General features: G+C 38.4%; 1 protein-coding gene across 5 annotated transcripts in view; it reads right to left on the reverse strand.

Moving 5' to 3' along the window:
- Window positions 1-5,204: 5,204 nt before the first annotated feature.
- Window positions 5,205-22,413, reverse strand: part of TMEM45A (transmembrane protein 45A) — a 75,243-nt gene continuing 58,034 nt past the window's right edge. For 3 of the 5 annotated variants that reach the window (XM_008570347.1, XM_008570346.1, XM_008570348.1), the window contains 4 exons: window positions 21,779-21,991; window positions 20,237-20,421; window positions 10,728-10,873; window positions 8,758-9,059 (listed from right to left, as the gene is read on the reverse strand). In XM_008570347.1, coding sequence (XP_008568569.1) covers window positions 8,909-9,059; window positions 10,728-10,873; window positions 20,237-20,421; window positions 21,779-21,991 — 695 coding nt within the window. In that variant the 3' untranslated portion in view covers window positions 8,758-8,908. Of the gene's footprint in view, window positions 5,728-8,757; window positions 9,060-10,727; window positions 10,874-20,236; window positions 20,422-21,778; window positions 21,992-22,413 lie in introns of those variants that run through there. The other 2 variants (XM_008570351.1, XM_008570349.1) reach the window with 1 other exon arrangement.

Genomic DNA, 22,413 nt, shown 5'->3' on the forward strand with positions numbered 1-22,413 from the left:
ATGCAGCAGTGTGACCTCCGAAGTGGGAAGAGCCCACACTTCTGGTGCGGAGACTTACATCCTATGGGCAAGACCACTAACTGCATGATCTCAGATAAGTCACTAACTCTGGTCTCAGGGTCCTCACCTGCCATCAACCTTTTAGGAGCTATTTTCTCTAAATAACACATCCCTTTGATTTTCTCTCTTCTTTCTGCGACTATAGCTCACTATCCAATGATACAGGTTGAGAAAGATTCCTTAGGTGTTACAATGAAGACAAAAGAAGTGTGGACCGCTTTAGGATATTATATGTAGTGAGAAGGAAGAATTTACGTATAGAGATAATTAGAGGACTGAACAGCATATAAGACAATGCTACCCTAGGCTCTGTGCCACAGAAATTTATAGACAGAAGAGAGCAGAATGAAGTGGGAGGAGGAAAAGGTTTTGAACTGACCCTTAAAGAATCTTCAAAATTAATCTGAGAGGTAGAAGGAAGAGAGGGTTGTTAATACAACATAGGTATGGAAATTAAAATAAAATGTTTTGGGGAACAGAGAGTAAATCAGTTTGATTGGTACAGGGGCTGTGTTGAAAGCATAATAAGAGAGCTTAACCATACATTGAATTACGTTCAATTGAAGTGATTTGATTTGACTTGATACTCAGAGTCGAAGCTTTGAATATAATGCTAATTAGACTTGATCTCAAAGGGAACTTGGGTCAATTTCTGAGCAGATATGAGGGTTGTTCCATCCTAAATTGCTAAACACCTTGATTGCCTGGGTGAGCTTATTCCTATATGTTTTGGAGCCTGTGTGCATTTTGGCTTCAGACACAGATCAGCAAATGAGAGACTATTTGGGCTCCACCTCCAGCTTTTTACTTAAAGTCTTTGTTCCTCCCTTTAGGGCATTTGAAAACGTGCAGAAAAGCCTGAGTTCATGAGAGGACTCACTTTCTCACCTTCATTTTAACATTTCCTCAGACATAGTAATTCCTCCCATAACTCACATGCACTCAGTAAACGTATGTGGTTCCCACTTTAAGGCATTAAAGGTTAAGAAATATAGTCATGCCTTGTTTTATGATGGGGATACATTCTGAGAAATGCATCGTTAGGCTATTTCATCATTGTGTGAACATCGAGTGCACTTACACAAACTTAGATGCCTACTACACACCTGGACTGTATGGTATAGCCATTATAATCTTATGAGACCGCCATACGCATTGACCAAACATCGTTACACAGCACGTGACTTCTACTGATATCCAGTAGCACAGTGACCTAGAATTTATTAGGATATCACCTTAATAGCTTTAAAAATTAAGTAGTCCTATCAGATAGGAAATATATGTGTAAAAAAATTCAAGATTACATCAAGTTAGAAAAAAATCTACTTAAATTTCTTCAGAGCTAAAGAATATGAAATTCCATCAAGTGACATAACAGCCTGGGTGGGAGTTACAGATTTCCATGAGTAGGCAGAAAAGACAAGTAATTATAAGACTCCGAAGTGCACTCCTGTGCATAGAAAGGACACGACCTGTGTGGAGGGTTTGACATAAATAGGATTCAGGTGTATCATTGGGGTCGCTGTCAAGAATCCACTCAATATCTCTGACTGGTATCCACCAGCTGACTAGGTATTCCCCAACACTGCCTGCCATAAACAAAGTACCTCCTTAATAGCAAGCCTATTTCAACACAGAAAGACTTAGAATTAAGTACAGAAATGTTTAAGAGAATCAAAACCATAATATTAATATTTCATGTTAAGGAATTGTACATGTTTAGCATTTTAGGTATTTATAATTTTTTAATTTATTTTGTCCTTCAAATTAGTCTTGTAAGCCTAATTTTTATATGTGCAATTTAAAAATTTAAGCTTGTGTTTTTATGAAATCTCATAAGTTTATACACAGTATTGGAATATTTAAGAAAATTTGTTTCACCACATTTATTTACAAGTTTAATAAATTAACTTATTTGTAAGTTTTAATAAATTATCTTTAAGAATAACTTAAGAACTTGGGAAGATTTGTCAATCGAAATACTTAAGAAAGATATTAAAAATATTTAAGTCATAAAAACAATTTAACATTTTTAAAGGGAAATCTAATTATCTAAGTTTAATATTGTGTCCAAACACTAAAGTGTCCTTAAAATTGAGTGTTAAATTTGCTAGACTTAAAAAATAGAATAATCACATTTATAAATTAAACTTAAAGAAAAGATTAAATTTTTACTGCTTTAATTCAGAAACCCAATCACTGTATCCACTGCGTGTCTCTTGAAAGCAAGCTTAAAGGAAAAATCTCCCTTCACTGCCATTTATTTATTCAGCCAGTTAGCGCTGTGAGCGCACCGGCCATCCCTATATAGGATCCGAACCCGCGGCGGGAGCGCCGCTGTGCTCCCAGCGTCGCACTCTCCTGAGTGCGCCACGGGCTCGGCCCGAGGGATATTTTTTATATTATTTCATGCCTATCCTCTATTCTCTCATTTTTCTCTATCTGGAATTCACATTAGACAAAATATATAACTTCTGGATATATTCTCCATATGCATTTACTTTTCTTTCATATTTTTCATATACTGTTTCCTTGTATTTGGGGAGAATTCCTTACTTAGCTTTCATTTTCACTGCTTGAGTAGCATTCAGTGATTCCTACCCCACCTTAATGATACACATTCAAGATACAATCAATGAGCCTTGATTAATGGGCTCCTATAGTGACAAAATGATGAGCAAGAGTATTGCAATATGGTCATGATCCAGCCTCCCATTTCAGCAACAAGCTGGAAGTTAGTGTTACTGACAGGTCAGGCTCGGCTTGCCTTCTTGCCTTAAACAAATGACCTGAAAGTCCAAAAGTTGATGCAAGAATTGGAAGGTTTATTCAGATTACCAGTACTCAACTAAGTGTCTAACCAAGCAAACCAACAAAGAGAAAAGAGGAGCAGTGGGGTCCAGTTTAGCCTTGTTTTCAGCATAAAGAAGAAAAGTATCAACTAGATTCAAATCAGAAAAACAAAGCATAGCCAGGAGCCCTCCAGGGTGCACCTATACAGAAGTGGATACAATCCAACCAGACAGAAGAGGGCTCAGAAAATCAGAGAAAGGTAAAGAGAATAAAGCATTGCCTTGTCAGAATTTAGGCTGGGGACTCCAGGAGAGATCTACCAGCAGCAGAAACATGGGAGCAAAATAGTCCCAGTGGCCACTTGCCTCTTGCAGCTGGAGTACTCTCCGGTGCCCAAAGCTTTCTAGTTTTTGCCAGTGATTAAATTAGGCTCTGGGATTCCAAAGTCATAGAAATAAACAATGTACCCAAATAGTAAAGCAAGCAACGGCTTTATTAAAAGAGGAGACAGACTTATGCATAAGGGGGGTAGCAACAATAAGTCCAGCCCCTCGAGGGGAGCTGTTCAGGGTCTTTCACAGGGAAAGGAGTTAAGGGGTATAGACCAGTGTCACAGGAGGTGGTCCGTTCTGTTCTTTCTGGTTGCATCATGGGTGCATGCTCAGTAGGCAGTGGTGTTCATCATTGTCACCCCAGGGGGGTCATTGTAGCAGTCACCTTGATGCTTTGTGCACAGGTGGGAATTCCTAAAGGGGTCTTAAGGTTAGTCTGTAACTTTTACAATTATAGTAAACAAGCCTTGGCAAGGGGTTTTGCAACTCAGTAAATATCTGTTTCCTCTCTTATCTCAGTCTGTTTTGTCAGGGCAGCCCATGGGGTAATCATTTGCTCTGATGGGTCTCATGACTGAGGAGTGGAAAAGTAACAAAGTGTCCTCTGCAGGGAAAATGGAGTCAGTTTGGTTCACAGGCCCAGCCTTACTCTGTTTCATTAGTGCAATCAGAGGTTTCAGTTTCCCAAGCATAGGAGATTGGAGAATATTGCATCAACAGCTGAGGTTGATATTTCTTAATAATCAGCTCCCAATCCTCACTTTCAGATGTGTACAACTGCAGAGGTTTCCATCCACAGGGGTTTTTCTGCTTTATAAAATGTCCCTTAGTCCTTCCTACACCAACAATTGCACTAGAAATGATGCACTGACTTATTTACAGGGTGTCTTCATTTTGGTTATCGCAAATGAAGCATGGTATACCCATGAAGGAGGTTTGGCAACTGCTCAGGAATCGAGAGCCCAGGTTTTTGGAAGAGTTGAGCATGACATACAAATAAAAGTAAGGAAAGGAACTCCCATCCTCACCCTTTCTTTGATAAAGGCTTCTCCTTCAGAGCCAAAGGCTCCAGAAACATACAAGCACTACAATTTCAGATAATGATGGCCAGGGATAGGCAGAAGCGGCTGTTTTCCCTAGGGTGGTCAGAGAAGCCTCTTATTATTGCCTGAAATGATGTAACTTATTTGTTGACTCTGTAATTATCTGTTTTTCCCATGGAATGTAAGTTTGATGAGGATGTTCCTAGTTACTACACACTGCTTGCTTGGCACGTGGTGACTGCTTAATAAACATTTGTTGGATGAATGATTCCATTGGCACCCACAAGTTGGTAAGCATAACCTGAAACTAATTTTCCTCATCTCACATTGTAGAGTTGAAAATTTTTCTTTTTCTTTTTTTTTGTCTTTTTCGTGACTGGTAAGGGGATTGCAACCCTTGGCTTGGCGTCGTCCGCACCGCGCTCAACCAGTGAGCACACCGGCCATTCCCATATAGGATCCGAACCCGTGGCAGGAGCGTTGCTGCGCTCCCAGCCAGAGAGAAGGACACCGTGACTGCTAGAGACCTAGAAGCTTGTTAATGATAAAACCAGAATTAGAAACAAGATTTCTTCACTGTCCACTGGAGGCTACCTAGCCCACAGCCTACTAGGTAAGAGCTGTGACTTTTTACCCAAGTATCCCATAAAAGGCTTCTTCTTAATTTAACCCTTCAACTATTTTAACAGAGAGGATGGCAAGGTGGCCATGCTATATTGCGAGATGACTTTTTACTCTTAGAGTAACATCCAACTCTCCTTTCCCAGTTTCTCATGGCTTTGCAACCATGTGCCCTCTGATTATTCCTTTCATGTTCTCTGAAAGACCATACAACTCAGGAGGACTTCTAGCCTACTTTTCCCATGGGACAAGTCAGGTGCTACAGAGAGATGTCTAACAAAAAGAACTTGCTGTGTCATGTAGTTTCTTCTGCATGATGTAATGGTGGGGTTCAGTTAAATAACAAAAACAAACATTTGAGGTGCCTATACCAAGGTGCATGCATTCATTTATTTCTCATTCAGCAACAAGACAAACAAGTGTAATTCCATGTTTAACAAGTTACACATGGTAGCAAGCTCAGGAACCTTGAGCATACCTATAAGGCAAATAAAAAGTATTTTTAATAGTGTTGGCACCAAACTTTAGATGGCATGGGAAGAGTCATTTTAACCCCTGAATACCATGACATGCATTATGTGCAAAATGAACTTCTCACCTAAAATATCTCCAAAGCTAAAAATAAAACATTTAAATTCAAATACTTTAACAAAAATACAAACAGTATACTGAGAGCTGTCCTTAGCCAGTTGTTCTCCAAACAAAAGGTCAAGAAACATAACCATGAATAAAGACAATTCAAATCAGAAAAGGTTTATCAAGAAAGACTGGATTCCCATCAAAATCACATCTCTTCTTCTGATTCTTGTTCTCGTTCAGCATTTTTCAGGAGTCCAACTTCTGAGGGGCAGAACCTCTTAAATCTAAATTTAACCAACCTGAGGAGAAAGAAGAGCATCTCTTATTAGATGATCTTTCAAATAAAAACCTAGAGTAATATGCGTCTGTAATACAACAAACTCCAGATTATTTGTGCAAGTGGGGGAAGCAACCCAAAAAGGAAAATCACTTACTGGCTTTGGAACTACCTGAAAATTTTTGTGGATTAAAACAGGGTGTAAGTAAACAAATACAATGTGGCTTTTGGATGTATTACATCATTGTTTAATTTGGCATCAGAAGATAACTTTGATCTTTTCTAAAAGAAACAAGAGAATCTCTGGACTGTGGCAAAGCTCAGCTTTTCCATCAAAGCCTCACCTAGCTGTGTATTGCAAAAAGATGCTCTCTCCTGCAAAGGGAGTGCATAAAGCCCTCTCTTTCTCTGGGTTTGGCAGCCCAAGTCAAGCCCCATGCCAAGTCTGAAATAGAGTTTGGCCCCTACTTGCCCCTTAGGAGGGGTGTTTTTGTGCAAGACACAGGCTGCTCCACTGCATGTGATGGCCCTGTACATGACGCATTAATAAGTTCAAAGAAGTGCCCTCCACCCTGGAGCCTGTTTCCCTAGCTTAATAGAACCTGTAGGTTTGGAGGTAGCAGCAATAATAATTTTTGACACTGGAAGATGTGAAGCTTCTTAGTGGCAAAAGCTCAGTTGGCTCTCCCACTTCTCTGATGTGAGAAAAAGAGTCCGTAACAAGAATTAGGCAAAGCTTTTCCTGTGCATATTATCATAATGACATTTTACTGTTCCATATCAATAAAACATAGTTAACGTTCAGAAATACATAGGAATATGCAGACAAACTTGATAAAACCATCAAAATTATTCTCCTTTTATGAGAAACTTCACCAATGCACCTGCATTTTTACCCTTATTTTCAGCCTTATTCTTCTGATGAAGGTCTGGCCTGCCCCTATCAATATGTAATGCCTTTACTTGGGCTCTGGATCCCAAGAGAATATAAGCTTCGTAAGAACAGGGCCCTCATCTTATTTACTGCCCTAATCCCAACCAGAGTCTGGAATAATGTCTGGTACATAGTAGTGGCTCAACACACACTTGATAAATCAATGACCTTCAGAGCAATCTTCCAGGAGTTCATAACACTACTCATTCATAGAGGCGAATTCTTCAGTCACTTCCAACTCAGCATTAACTCCTCCCATGAACAACAACTGAACATTATCAGTAACATCTGTTGACTCAAAAAGCAAGGAAAACCACTCAAAATCATTTGCCTTGATTATTAATTGACTATTGATGTTTCTCCCATGAATTCTTCAGTCACTTCCAACTCAGCATTAACTCCTCCCATGAGCAACAACTGAACATTATCAGTAACATCTGTTGACTCAAAAGGCAAGGAAAACCACTCAAAATCATTTGCCTTGATTATTAATTGACTATTGATGTTTCTCCCAATGTCCTCAACCCTTCGAGCCACCGTTCTCATGGAAGGCTCATACTCTTAAACAAGTTACAGGCCAGGCAGTGTTTGTGTCATTTTTTAAAAACCATGTTATTTCCACATTGCACAACTTCAATCCATGCTAAATGAAATAGATTAATTTATTGATTAGTTTCGGTCCTGATGACTTTTGTGGAAAATAAAACAAAGAAATGGCTGTTTGTTAAAAATTAATTGTTAACATAGACCCTAGTGACTCCTCATGTTTCTCATTCCTCCTCTTAGATTGTGTCTGCTGCTGCTATGAGCCCACCAAGCTGAGATGTGTCCAGACACCTTCACCAGGCTCTATGTGCTACCCATAGCTCTAGGTATTTGCACATGCAGAAATGAACACCTGGGGCAGATTGAGAGATGGAGTAATAAAGAGAAAGTGTGAATAATTGATTATTACGGGAATGGCACAAATCCAACGAGCTGGGATTACCTATTACTGATTACTGGTATGTCTGCGTTTTGCTTCAATTAAAATGAGGAAGAGCAGAGCTGAGACAATGGGTATATGTCCAGAAAACTATCATATGCCTAGAATTTGGGCATCTCTATTTTGTTCTTCCAAATGGCTCACATGAATCATTGCTTGGAAAATCAACCTATAAATGGGCAATATTTCCCTACCCAAATTGGGGCTTTTGAAACAGTTTGTGCAACAGTGGTTTTTAAATGTGAGATTCAGTAAAACACATAATAAGTATTTCCAAAAAGACAGATCCCACCTAAGAGCTATCATAATCAAGATCACAGTCGTGACATTGAATGAGGCAATCTTTGAACCATTACTCCGGGAAGCTGGGAAGTACAGCTTCCTTTTTCAGAGATTTGGAGGTTGGTTGTTCTATAAACCAGTTGTGTTTCCATGGTGACCTTTGGGTTATGTCAAAGACATTCTGATACAATGTTCTGACAATCTATCACTTGTGTATGAATTACAAACCACTCCATAGTCAGACTCTGATCAACAAATTTTCAAGGCTCATGATTGCAGGATTGAATGTGACCTCACTGCAAGGTAGTACTAAATCTGCATGATATATTTTAAGCTATTGCTTAAGTTTATACCAAAATATGTCAGAAAATTTAACTCTTGGTTTTATCTTTCTAAGAGCAATATGAGAGCAAAATTGAAAAACATATAAATTTCAAAAAAAGCATATGATTTTTAAACAAATGAAGCCTATATTTAAGAAGCTCTAAAACATAGATTAAAAGAGCAAATGTTTATAGAGCACCTACTATATGACGGCATTCCAAAAGTTTCGTGGAAAAATGAAATTAAAAGTTAATAATTCATGAACTTTTTGAAGACCCTTCTTATGTTTGGCAGTATACCAATAGGTGTGGGAAATATCCAAAGGGTCTTTTTCTCGAGGGGATACAAGCTAGCTGGCAGATAAGATTAACACATATGAGCTAATAGTCAACATCACAAGAGAGATCACAACTGTTAAAATGTATGGTGGAGACTAAAGTGTTGTAAAAACTCATGAAAGGAGATGAGCAAGGGCCACAGTCATCACAGAAGTTTTCAGAAGGGTCAAAGTCACCATATCATAGAAAAGATGTGCATTTAATGTGGATATAACAGGGAAAACTGCATGGTCAAAAAGATTAGAATAACAGGTGGCAGGTTGGGTGGAGGGAGGGGCAGAGGTTGAAACGTAAAAATTGTTTCCAGTTTCTCGAAGACCATAAGTGGATGAGAGGTTCATTAGGGGTCTGAAGGTTTTTGAAACAGGAAGAGACCATAGTCTTCTTTTGGCTTTGGAGGAGAGCTGACATGAGGTAGAGGGTCTCCTTGAATGCTGGCACTGTTCTTGGAGGCTGCCCAGCCCCTAAGGAGATGAGGCCCAGATGTCAGCCTAGAACAGGGGAAGAAGCCAAGTTTCACTCAGTGGCAGAGCCAGACTGAACAATGAGCTTATGCACATGCTTTGGGGTAATGAAATAGAACCAACAGAGAGCAATCAATGAGAAGGTGGAATTTCCCAGCACCCAAAGCACTTATACCTCTAGAAGGAGGAAACTACAGAGCAAAGTGCACTGACCTGGAGCCTAACGGAGACACCTGGAAGCTAGACAAGGGAATCGTTTCTTCACTCAGAGCCCAAGCACCACAGCTGCTTCAGCAGTGAAGCACAAAGAAGCACAGAGCAGGAGGGGTAGCCTGGGGCCCACGTCCAGAGAGAAGAGTGGAAAGCTGATTCCAGCAGATGCTGAAACTCCACTGGGCCTAGAAGCAGCTATTGCATTTTAGGAATCTGGAGAACCCGCTAGCTGTGCAGTGCCCAATATGGTAGCCACTATCCATATATGGATATTTAAATTAATTAAAATTAATGTGGCGCTAACCACATTTCAAGTGCTCAGTAGCTAGTGGCTACCACACTCAACACTGTAGATATAGAACACTGCAGATATAGAACATTCTGTTCAGTGCTGAAGTCTGAAGGATTAGGTGCTGGGGCCTTCATGCCTGATAATGGGGACCAGCCAAGACAATTGTGGTTTGGCATTACCTATCTTAGAGAGAGCAACAGTGATCACCCCTTCCTATTTCTGCTCATCCTTCAAGCTACAGCTTAATTCTCAATTGTGGGGAGGTCTTCCTGAGCTCCAATAGCACTATGTTCTTTCACTATTTCCATTTATTGCACTATATTTTAACTGTCTATCTCTCTAATTTAGTCCCAGTAATAGGACTAAAAATTCTTCATTGGCAGTGTCTATACACCATGCATTTTTTGCTACCAAAAAGTAAGGAGAAGGAAGAAGAGGAGGAGGAGAACAAAAACAAGAACAAGAATAAGAAGATAATAACATTTATTGAGCCCTTATTATGTCCTAAGCAGTTTAAATAAACGATCCCATTTAGGTACTATTATCCCCACTTTGAAAACAACAAAACTGAGACAATGTGGTTAAGTAATTGGCCTGGGGTCATAGAGCTGATAAGCAGCAAAGCTATGAATATGTGATCTTATTAAGTAGTTATATTGCTCCTCACCCCGTCATGAGACACTGTATCAGGATCCTTGCTTAAAAGAAAAAAAACATATCATTCAACTGAATCTTACTTTTAGCAATATTAGACTCAATGTCCTATTAACCAGGCATTCAAATTTAATAGGACACGTACAGATTGGTCAAAATGAGTCTAATCTTCAGTGCTTTAATTGAAGTATGTACATGTGGGTAAATGGAGAACTCACTGCAGGCAGTGAGTGGGCAGACTATTCAGAAGAGAATAAAGCATATACGAAGACAGAGAGGAAAGGAAGAGTGTGCTGAAAGGTGATGCATGGGTTAGAGGCAAGCAGAGACACTGTTGAGCTATCCCAACTTTAAACCAGTGTTTATTCTTTTCACTGGAAAATTCTGTGTTTGCAGATAATTTTCTGCCATGCTCCCCTGTCTTATGTGATAATAAGGAATAAAATCCCCTTTTGAAGTTTAAGTTCAATGCTATCAAAACTTGATGATCATATACTGAGTATTAGAGCTTCTGTGAACAAAAATTACTAACTTACCAGGTGACAAAACCATAATTTGCTCCAATGATGACAAAGGTCAATGCATAATGCCAACAAAAGCACATGGCAAGAAACAAAATGTTGTCGTGATCCATCAGATCCCATGCAGGACCTCCGCTGGGAGGATACAGGACAAAACCAATCTGTAATTTAAAACAAAAAGCACATATTAAAATAGCCAGCCACATTCCCAGAAATGGTGTACTTCAAATTGCTTTGTTACAAGATAAATTGTAACTAAGATAACTCCTTTTATCCAAGATGTCACAGATAAAACTTCAGGTTTTGCTGCCTGTTTTACCAATATAGGTAATACCTACCAGGTCATATTTTTGAAAAAAATTTTTTTACAGACTTTTAATGATTGATTTTCAAAATATGAATAGTGATAATCTTTGCAGATGGGTGAACTTCCAGAGAACTTCCTAGGTTTTTTCATTGTGCGCTTTCCCTCTGTTATTTCAAAGTTAGAGTACAAAAAGTTTTAAAACAAATAAATGCCCACAGCTAACATTATATTCAATGGTGAAAGACTGAAAGCTTTCCCCCTAAAATCAGGAACAAAATGAGGATGTCTGCTTTCACTGCTTCTATTCAACATTGTACTGGAAATGCTAGCTAAGCAATTAGGCAAGAAAAACAGATAAAATTTGTCTATATATATCAGAAAGGAAAAAGTAAAACTATCTATATAATCAAATGATACAATATTATATAGAGAGAGAAAATCCTAAAGAATCCACACACAAACAAAAAAACACTACTAGAGTTAATAAATGAGTTCAACATAGTTGCAGGATACAAGATCAGCACATAAAAATCAGTTGTATTTCTACACACAAGCAATGACCAACCCAAAAATGATATTAAGAAAACAATCCACTTACAATACCATTGAAAAAAATAAAATACTTAAGAATAAATTTAATCAAGAAGGTTCAAGACTTGGAAACCAAAAGCTGCACAACATTGTTGAAATAAATCAATTAAGACCTAAATAAGTGTAAAGCTATCTCATGTTCATGGACTGGAAGGCTTAATATTATTGAGACTGCAGCACCACCTAAAGCAATCTACAGATTCAATGCAATCATTATCAAAATCCAATGGCCTTTTTTGCATAAATGGAAAAATCTGATCCTAAAATTAATATGGAATTGCAAGAGAACCAGAAAACTCAAAACAACCTAGAAAAAGAAAACTAAAGTTGGAGGACTCACACCTCCTGATTTCAAAACTTACTACAAAACTACAGTGTGGTATTTGCATAATGACAGACATAAAAAGAGTCCAGAAATAAACCAATATACTTATGGTCAATTGGTTTTTGACAAGGGTGCCAAAGCCATTCAATGGAAGAAAGAATAGTCTCTTCAACAAACGGTGCTGGGGCTACTGGATATTCACATGCAAAAGAATGAATCTGGACCCCTATCTCTACTATATGCAAAATTAACTCAAAATGTATCAAAGACGTAAATATGAGAGCTAAAACCACAAAAACTCTTAGAAGAAAAAATAGGGGGAAAGCTTCGTGATCTGAGATTTGGTGATGTATTCTTAGCTATGACACCAAAAGCACAATCAACTAAAGGAAAAAACATAAATTGGACAAAATTTAAAACTTTTGCATTTCAAAGGACACTATCAAGAAAATGAAAAGAAAACTCAAAGCATGGGAAAAAACATTTGCAAATCATATATCTGATAAAGGATTAATATCTAGAACATATAAAGAACTACTAAAACTCAACAACAACAAAAATTTTTTAATGGGTAAGTATTTCAAGAAACATTTTCCCAAAGGAAGTACATAAATGATCAACAAGCATGTGAAAAGATAATCAACATCACAAGTCATTAGTCATTAGGAAAATGCAAATCAAAACCACTAGGATGGCAATAATAATAACAAACAAAAAATAACAAGTGTTGGTGAGGATGTGGGGAAATTGGAATCCTTGTACATTGCTGATGAAATGTAAAATGGTACAGCCACTGTGGAAAACAATTTGGTGATTCCTCAGAAAGTTAAATATAGAATTATTGTATGACCTAGCAATTCCACTCCTAGTTACATACCCAAAGAACTGAAAACAGGTATTCAAAGAAAAATTTGTACACAAATGTTTATAGCAGCACTATTCATAATAGCAAAAAGACTAAAACAACCCAAACCTCCATCAACTGATGACAGATAAGCAAAATATGGTATATCCATACAATGGAATATTAACCAACCATAAAAAGGAATTAAGTACTAACACATGCTACGACATGGAAGAAACCTGAAAACATTATACTAAGTGAAAGAAGCAGACACAAAAGGACACATATCATATGATTCTGTTTACATGAAATATTCAAGAGACAGAAAGCAGAATAGTGGTTGCCAGGGGCTGGGAAGAAAGATAAAGGGGGAGGATTGCTTAATGGATCCTGCATTTCCTTTTGGGGTGATGAAATGTTTTGGAACTAAATAGAGGTGATGGGTACACAACATTGTGAATATACTAAATGCCACTGAATTGTACGGTTTTAAATGGGTGTGAATTTTATCCCAATGAAAAAAAAGTGAATGATAAATGGATAGAGAGATGATAGATGATAGATAGATAGATAGACAGACAGACAGACAGAGATGAATATTTCAAGTCTCTAGAACTAAGTGAAATACAAAATCAAGATAATAACATGGATAATTATACGAATCTACCATATATTGGCTAACTATGTGTCAGTTACAGTGCTTAGGAGTTTCCTTACAGTGGTCCTCCAAGACTGTAGTATTACCCTCATTGAATGTATTATGATCCTCATTGCCTAGATAAGAAAATTGGGTTGGTTAGTGACTTGACCACAACCACACATATAATAAATGAAATCTTACAGGAAAAGAAGTACTTAGTCTACAATATTAAGTGAAACCTTAATTCCATTTGTTTGAAATTTCAATAATCTGAGTAAATCAGAAAAAAAACCCTAAGATTTGTGCCTTAATCACGTGTTCCCATTTCTGGATTCCCTTTATTTGAAAAGAGAACTACTATTTGTACCATCGGATAGATGTACCACCTTGTGCCAGGCACTTTACTCTCACTCATGCACATAAACTTCATGACACTATCGTCAAAGCAACCCCCAGGAAGAAGACATGATTATCCCCATACTACAGAGGGAAAGACTGGGACTCAGAGCCATCAGTAACTTCCTCTGTGTTACAAGATGGCTGAATGGCTAAGGTAGGATTCCAAACCGAGTGTCTGGTTCCAAAAAATCTTATGTTCTTTTTTCTACTCCACACTCTCTTGTACTTTATAGCCTTTCCATATGGGAATATATGAAGGACAGTGGCCTGGATAACAAGGTCAGCTTGAGTATCCTTAGCAGTTCTGATATGTTTGAACAATCAGAACTGATATAGAAGGTGGCCTCAGGAAGACGTGGCACTGTGTTACCCTTAAAACCCAGATTACAGACTGGCAGCCGCTGAACCACATCTAACTCACAGACATGCTTTGTCTGGCCTGCACATTTAAAAAAATAATTTGAATTAGTAGCCAGCACTTAAAAAATTAGATAACGTCACACAAAAGTTTACATTCTCAGCTTTTTTTGTAAAAATAGAAACATCTGGCAACGTTAGGCCTGTATTCCCAAGCAGCACACAAGAGTGGAAGCAGGCACTGTCCATCACTTCACCATTCAAGTGACCTCCCAAGTGAAGTGAGGCAGACCAAGGTTTTCCATTTCTGTGCTGGTCCTATGTGTTTTTTAGTCAAACAATGTCAGAGTCATTATTTTCCAAAATATCAAATTAGTTGAAATTAGCAAGGTACTTTTTTTTTCTTTTAGCAAGGTATTTTCTAATAACTTTCCCTGCCCTTCTCTACATCCCAAGAGACAGGATGCATTTGTTCTCTATTTTAGAGACAGGAAAATTAAGTAATAAAGCATGGCCTGCCCCTCCACCCCAACAGTTGCATAACTTCTATGCCTCACCAACAAGGGCTGTGGCCTCTGCATTAGACCAAGGCTACATTCCAAAGGCATGAGGTGTCACCACCACTGGCAGAAGAAACATTAGTCATTAAATTAGAGATGTGAGCCCACAATACCCAGGAACTGCAGGCAGAGAATGCCACCCAGCCGGTTTGCCTGCTGCTTGGGACATACCGGTCCTTTGCAATACCCCTTTTATAGACTGTTAGGAAAGCTCACTATGGGGGCCAAAGTGATCAGAGCCCAGGTCCCTGAAGCCCCAGGAAGAAAGCAAGAATTTCCAGGTCTTCTGTGCTTGCTGTTTGGAATGACAAGAAGGAAATTCAAGTCATATAGTGAACTCCCAGTTCAAGAGCTCAGCTGTTTAAGCACGGATGTCAGGATCATAAGAGTCTGTTTCTCATGTGCTCCCCTCACAGCAACCCATGGAAGCTGACAGAGAAATTTTATGTCAGGAAAGGGCCCTTTTAGGGAGGGTGGGTGTATGGATCTATGGACTAGCTCCCTAGTTCCCACCTATCAGTCCCACTGATGTTCCTCCAATGCCATCCAGACAACCCATCCATCCCTGCTTGGGAAGTAATTTTCTCTGGCTCCCAGAGATAAGGGTTAGCAGTTGTGGGTTAACTGTGTCCTCCAACATGTTGAAGTACTAACCTCCAAAACCTCTGAATGTGACCTTATTTGGAAACAGAGTCTTTGCAGATATAATCAAGTTAAGATGAGGTCATACTGGGTCAGAGTTGGGTCTAAATCCTATGACTGATGTCCTCATAAGCAGGCCATGTGAAGACACAGAAACACAAAGACACGCAAGGAGATCATCATGTGATAATAGAGGCAGAGATGGAGGTTATGCTGCCACAAACCAAGGAATGCCAAGGATTGCCAGCAAATGGCCAGAAGTGCAGCATGGGGCAGATTCTTCCTCTGAGCCCCCCAAAAGGAACCAACCCTGCCAACATTCTGATTTCAGATTTCTAGTCTCCAGAATAGTAAAAGAATAAATTTCTGTTGTTTAAAGTCACCCAGTTTGTGGGAATTTGTTACTGCATCCTAATACAGCTGTTAAGACCAAAATAAGCAAAAGAGTATCACTTGCCATGAACCTCAAGCCTGGACATTGGTGGCTCATCCATCTTTCACATCCCAACTTGACTTTGCCTGCTCCTGGAAGCTTTGCCTGTCCTCTTCCTCTCTCCTTGGGGCAGCATGCTTTTTCAAGTTATAACACCTAATTAGCCCAACAATCCCAGGAGATATTATTTCTACTTTATAGTTGTAGAAGCCTAAAGGCACAGCATATCTTTGCTGGTGATTGATGTGATTAATATGGGAAAGCTGGAATTCAGATCCAGCTTGGCTGGACCTGGAGGCCCATGGATTTTTCACTCCATCTCTCTCGGGTCACCTCCATTAGTCATCATCAATTCTACTAATCAAATTTTTTACAGCTTTGCATCGAGAGAAGAGAAAATTTTGAACACTTCTCACTGCTAATCTCATTGGACCCCTCAGAGCCTGATGTTGAAAGCTAAAGATTTGACTGACAGCCACAGTGAAGCCTATGAACAGAATTAACTGATGTGACTACGCTGAAAGTCATAGAAACACTCCAGTCATTTTAGGCTAAAAGCAAGCAAATTAGGAAAGTTGGAATCCCAAACTAAGGACCAAAAACTGCCACAACCCATTAAATCCTCCTTTAAATATAAAAATCAGCCAGTACACTTTTATCTGCTGTCTTAATTTGCTTCCTAACAGAAAATTCCAAGAAAAAAAAAAAAGCCTGCAAAATACTTTTTTTCTTGCTATATCTTGTATGCTACTCCTGAACATGTTTTTGACTGGTTTAAACTTCATTAGTATCACGTTTAAAATATAATTTTTTAATTTTAATATTCACTTTTACATATTTGTGGGGCACAGTTTGTTGTTTCTATACATGTGTACACTGCACAATGATGCACTTAGGGTAGATAGTATAGTTTTGATAAATAGTTCTCTTTTTTAAAAGGCAACAAGCTAGTTTAGAGTCTGAATTTCCTATTGTCTTATATATCATTATCCAATCATTTATCTCAACACTATAAGCCTAGGCAAATGTTTGATCTACCACATCAGACCTCAGACCACAACCACTTAGTTGAGCCTTTTTGCCATTTTAGAATGAACTCTTATCTTTCTTACAGGCAAGACGTGGCTGAGTTTTAGTTTGGGCTCAGAACCAGGGCAGTCACGGAAGGAATCTCTGGGGGGATTAATGGAGCTGGGACATGCAGTAGAAGCAACTGTCCAAAGTAATGAGAAGCAAAGTCAGTAGGCGTGTCTTCCTCATTCCCACATGTCCCCGTGCCTCGGCTCCAACAACAACGATGGGAGGGAGTTTGGAAGTGACAGAGTACAGAGTGAGCTTTTGAAATATTCTCCCACACAGACACAGGGAAAACATGACTTATGAAATGAAGAGGACTGAAGGATTTTTTTTTCTTTTTTAAGTTGCATGATGTGGCTAGGTTATTGAGAAAACATTTTTATTGTAATGTGGTTCAGGAAAAAAATATATATTTTTTTTTATACGTTGGGAGGGAAATTGCCCCTCCATTTGCATATTACCCAATCAGTTATATATGAGTTATAAAAAGAAGTGTCCAATCTGAGCATTCGCCTCATTCAGTTCATATCTCCATGCATATGGTTCCAAGAGTATAGGTGGGTGCTTTCTCTAATCTGTCTACAGATAGTTTATGCACTAGTATTAACCACATATGGAACAGTAGCAAGAGAAAAAATATGGCAAAAAGCAAATCACAACATTATAATGTTAACTTATGACAGAGTTTTGGCCATAAACATTTATATACCACACATATCAACAAAACATGTAGCATGATAAATTCACTTAAGTTTTTAGACATTTTTATTTTAGGGGAATCCAAGAATGAGAGATTTACTATGGCTAAAACTTTTCATTTCCTGCAAGTGTGTGTGTTTGCTTTGGTATTAAATGTTCATTTTTCTTTAAGGTTCCAGACATTTTTTTAGGCTGGCCACCAGGTAAAAAAGAAAACTGGTCTAGACACATTAGTAGATGAAAAAAATGTCTAAATAATCACAGATTTATGCCCAAAGACTTTAACCTCATAGCTCTCCCTTAGAAAAGCTTTTGGAGAAATATGTAAACATTATTTCTCTGCCAAAAGGGGCAACATTAAGCCAACCTATTCTCAGCTGAGATATAATACAGAGCTTCTTCCTTTAGATCCTAAATATTAATTAATCACTAATTATAACCTGAACACTAAATAATTTCATTAATTCCACTTTTATCTTTACAATTCCTTTCTTCAGCTCTCTTTGAATTTTCCCTCTTGTTCTTACTTTCTTTATTTGAATATTTAGCTCTTTAACAAACTTGATCTGGTACATATATGTAGAATCCTAAACTCAACAAAGGATATATTTTCTTCTCAAATACATGCAACATTTTCAACCACTGACTATGTCTTAAAGGAAGTTTCAATGCATTTTAAAGAGAACACATTCTCTGACCACAAATCAATTAAGTTAGAAATGAATAAGAAGTAGAAAATGTTTTTTGAAACTTAAAAGTGCACTTCTAACTAACTCATATATTAAAGAAGAAAGCACATGGAAATGGCAACATTCAAACTTGCCCAACAGTGAAAACTCCTACATATCAAATCTTATGGAAGGTAACTACAGTGTTATGCGGAGTGAAATTTATAGCCTTAAATGTATTTATTTTTAAACACGAAAGACTGAAAATAAACGAGCACAGCATCCAACTCAAAAAACTAGAAAAAGAGAAGCAGAATATAACCTTATAACAAAGAAAGACAAGAAGATAAAGAAAAATTGACAAATCCATAACTGGAATATAAAGCTTTAACAGACTTCTATTAGAAAGTGAGCAATCAATCAGATGAAAAACACAATGAAAGAGTTCCTGGCTTCATCCTTCACCTTGAGAGGAGTCCTTTTACTTCCTTTTAGTTCCACAGGAGCCCAACAACCAAGTGGCACTGTTTCCTCTGGACCTGGAACCAGTAGGCCTGCAGCTCAGCTCTACACTGCTGCACACCTGCATTCTGCGTCGGGCCCGCAGGTTCTTTGCCCTGTTTTTTTTTGTTTGTTTTGCTTGATCGCAGTTAGATGATTTTTTATTTATGTTTTTAATTTCTTTTTTTATCTGTCATTGTTATGTGCTTGGAGCAGACAAGATACACTGAAGCATAAACTCACCATGTTATCTTAAACAGAGTTGTCTTTTTAAAAATTTCTTAAATTTATTTTTATTTTTAAACAGGTAATACATGCACACAGTAAAATATTCCAGTCAAGAGGTATAGTGTGCATAATAGTGTTTCATATACCTCTGTTTACTCTGTTTAAGTTCCCAGCTAATAATAAATAATCTAGCAAAACAACTTCTGTACTTAAGCTGGTTAAATTCACCAATGATCGGTTTTATCACAATATAGAGTATTTGTTATATTTTCCTATAAATTTTTTCCTTCAAAATAACCCTTGAATCTTGCCCCTCTTTACTAGCCTCTGCTCCAACAGGCTTCTTACTCCCCAACATACTTAAATATCACATCTTTCCTACCCCATTTTGACAATGACATTTCTCTCCCCCTCACCTACCAATGCTTTCCTATTACTCCTCACATTAAATACAAATCCCTGAAATAACCTCATCACCCTAAATCTCTCCTCTCTGGTGACTAAAAATCTCTTCTAAGAAGTCTTCCCTGTTTAAACCACATTCATCTTCCATCCCAGACTTTCTCTAAATCTATATGTGTATATTGGATTGTGATTTATCAGTCTCTATAAAATATTTTCACTGATTGGAATTCATGCTTCCAACCACATACCAAATTAGGGTTGACAGTGTAAAATGCAAAAAAGCTTGGGATCTGGGGTCAAACAAATCCAGATTTAAAGATTTAGAGATTTAGATCCTAGCTCCATTACTGTGTGAGCCTGAGTCATCCTGTCAGTAAATTAGGGATGATAATACCTAAATTCTGGGTTGTTGTGAGGGCAAAATGAAACAATGTGTATGTAAAAGTCCAATACAGTGGCCAACATACAGTTGTTTCTCAATAAATAATAGTTTTCACTCTTTCCTGTCATCCACATATTTCTCCAGCTTATTACTCATTAGGCTGTAAGCTGCTTTATCATCAGGAACTGCTCCTAGCTAAAAGCATGAGCTCAGATTTCCTATGTAGTGGATACTCGGGTGTGTGGTAAAGATGTGCACACCCCACTTCCTTCTCAGCTACTGTGACACCGCTCCCACCAGGGTGACTAGGCCACTCAAAGAAACCTCACCTCTCAGAGGCCCATGTTCTCACTATAGGCAGCACATTGGAGAGAGGTCTCTGGGTTCCAGAACAAAATGCCCCATCACATACAGAGAGAAGTTTCAGGCAGAAACACAGGTACATTAACTAGAGGCCCCAGCTCACCTGCCAGAACCAGATCCCTTGAAGCAGGATGAGGCTTGACCGCAGAAGCTCTAGCAGTACATTGTTCCATGTGAGGAACTCTAGAAAGGCCACCAGGCCTGTTAAAAAGATGACCAGGACCAGCAGCTGGTGCACAAAGATGTCCAGCATTTCCCGGCCATGCGTGTGGTTGTAAAAGATAAAAGCTGATAGAGAGGGGAAAAAAAAAAAAACAGTTTGTCTTTTTCTTTGAAACCAAGGGCCACCCCCTCCCTCACCCTCTCTTTGTCCAAGAATTGTATACACACACATTTGTCCAAAAGAGCAGGTGCCCCCTGATCTGCACAGTAAAGCAACTCTCTGGCATTTTTAGAGTCATCACTTCCTCTTTAGAATGACATATTTGACATCTGACCCTCTTTTCCCTTCCCCAACCTTTATTTTCTCCTCTAACACATCATGACATTTTGAACTAACTATATTTTAAAGAAAGCATCTTCTGTACAGGATGATGACTAAAAAGCACGACAAGAGTAAGGGAAAAATAATTTAGGTGAATACGGAGATGAAGAGCCAAAGCGTCACCTTAAGGAATTCAGTGTGTTGTAGGAAGCAAACCCATACATAAATCACAAGGGTGGACTTTGGTAGGTATGACAGGATGCTCTGGAAGCTCCAAAGATTAGTAACTAACTCCATTTTTTCTCCCATGGAGATTCCAGCTTCATCTTAATCCTTTACATTTAGATGAGGAAAAGAAGTTCATTCAAATATAGTAACACCCTGAGATAATGAGTCACGTTGTTGGTTGTTGGTACCCACCTTTGATCTAGCCCTTGTTCTCAAAAGGAGATGAGCAAAAGTTCTTAGCTCCTTGTGGGAGGCAAGGTGAGCAGTTAGGAAGTGATTGCCTCCTGATCACTTGAGGCTTTTTTAGTTCCATAATCAATCTATTTCTTACATGTGTAATAAAGAAAAACAAGTTATTAGATGCTTGTTTTCTTTTTTTTTCCTACAGTAACTGGGAGACCAATTAAACAAAAAATATTGTTTTTCATTAACCTCTCAAAATTTGAACCTCATATTTTTATATGAAAATTGTTTAGACCCTACTTATCATGTAATGGCAGGATCTTACGATATCAATATGAAAAAGGCTAGTTAGTTGATGGTAGAAGCTGTTCTGCTGTAAGCGGTTGTCTTGTTTCAGGATGTTCATGCTTCATTACTCTGAGTTCACTTTTCTCTTTTTAAAAGTGGGAATAATGATAATCTCCAGAACAACTCAGAGATAAGTAACCACTATAGATGCTTCTTGAAGATGGATGTGAAAGGTGGATAATGCACATTGAATGATTGTGCTTGCTCAGTTCAACTAAATGAGTCAGTAGGAAAGAAAGATCTTTGGCATCCTATCGGGGACACCCAAACATCTCACCACGGCCCAGATATATGGCCCTATCTATCAAGGCTGCCTCAAGACACCAAAGCCCTTCATTACAAAGGGCTATACAAGTGCCCACTAAAAGAGAAAAATACAGGAAAATATTTATTCATACTTACCCTCCACAAATAAGGCATTTGCCAACATTAGCTTGGGTAAGGAGACGGGAAGTGAACTGATGGTAAAAGATAAGATTTCGGCCACGCCCAGCAGCGCAAAGAAGAAATACATGGTAAAATGCTGCCAACGCAGGAGTTGGTTCCACTGGCCCAGTTTATAGTCATATAAGGTCAGGTGGGGCCCTCCAGGAATAAACTGTTCCCCAGCCATGCCTGTAGAGAAACATGACAGTTTTAGCAACCCTCTCCATAACCTTACCTAGAATATAGGGAGATGAAGGAGGATTAGCCCACTGCTTATTTCAATCTAGTGTCCTCTTGTGACATTGATTCCTCTTTCTGGGCTGTTCCCTAACAGCTGAGCACTGGCACTTTACGCTTATTTTAAAGGTTCAGATGCTGGTTCAAATAACCAACTTCAGTCAAAGATAACCAACTGAATCGCAGAGCTATTTCAGACTGTCAATGCTGATGATCATAGTTCTACTGCCTATACCAATCTAATGGGCTTATTTTAAAGGTTCAGATGCTGGTTCAAATAACCAACTTCAGTCAAAGATAACCAACTGAATCACAGAGCTATTTCAGACTGTCAATGCTGATGATCATAGTTCTACTGCCTATACCAATCTAAT

The sequence above is a fragment of the Galeopterus variegatus genome, unplaced genomic scaffold, assembly GCF_000696425.1.
Source record: "Galeopterus variegatus unplaced genomic scaffold, G_variegatus-3.0.2 Scaffold596, whole genome shotgun sequence".
Classification (NCBI taxonomy): domain Eukaryota; kingdom Metazoa; phylum Chordata; class Mammalia; order Dermoptera; family Cynocephalidae; genus Galeopterus; species Galeopterus variegatus.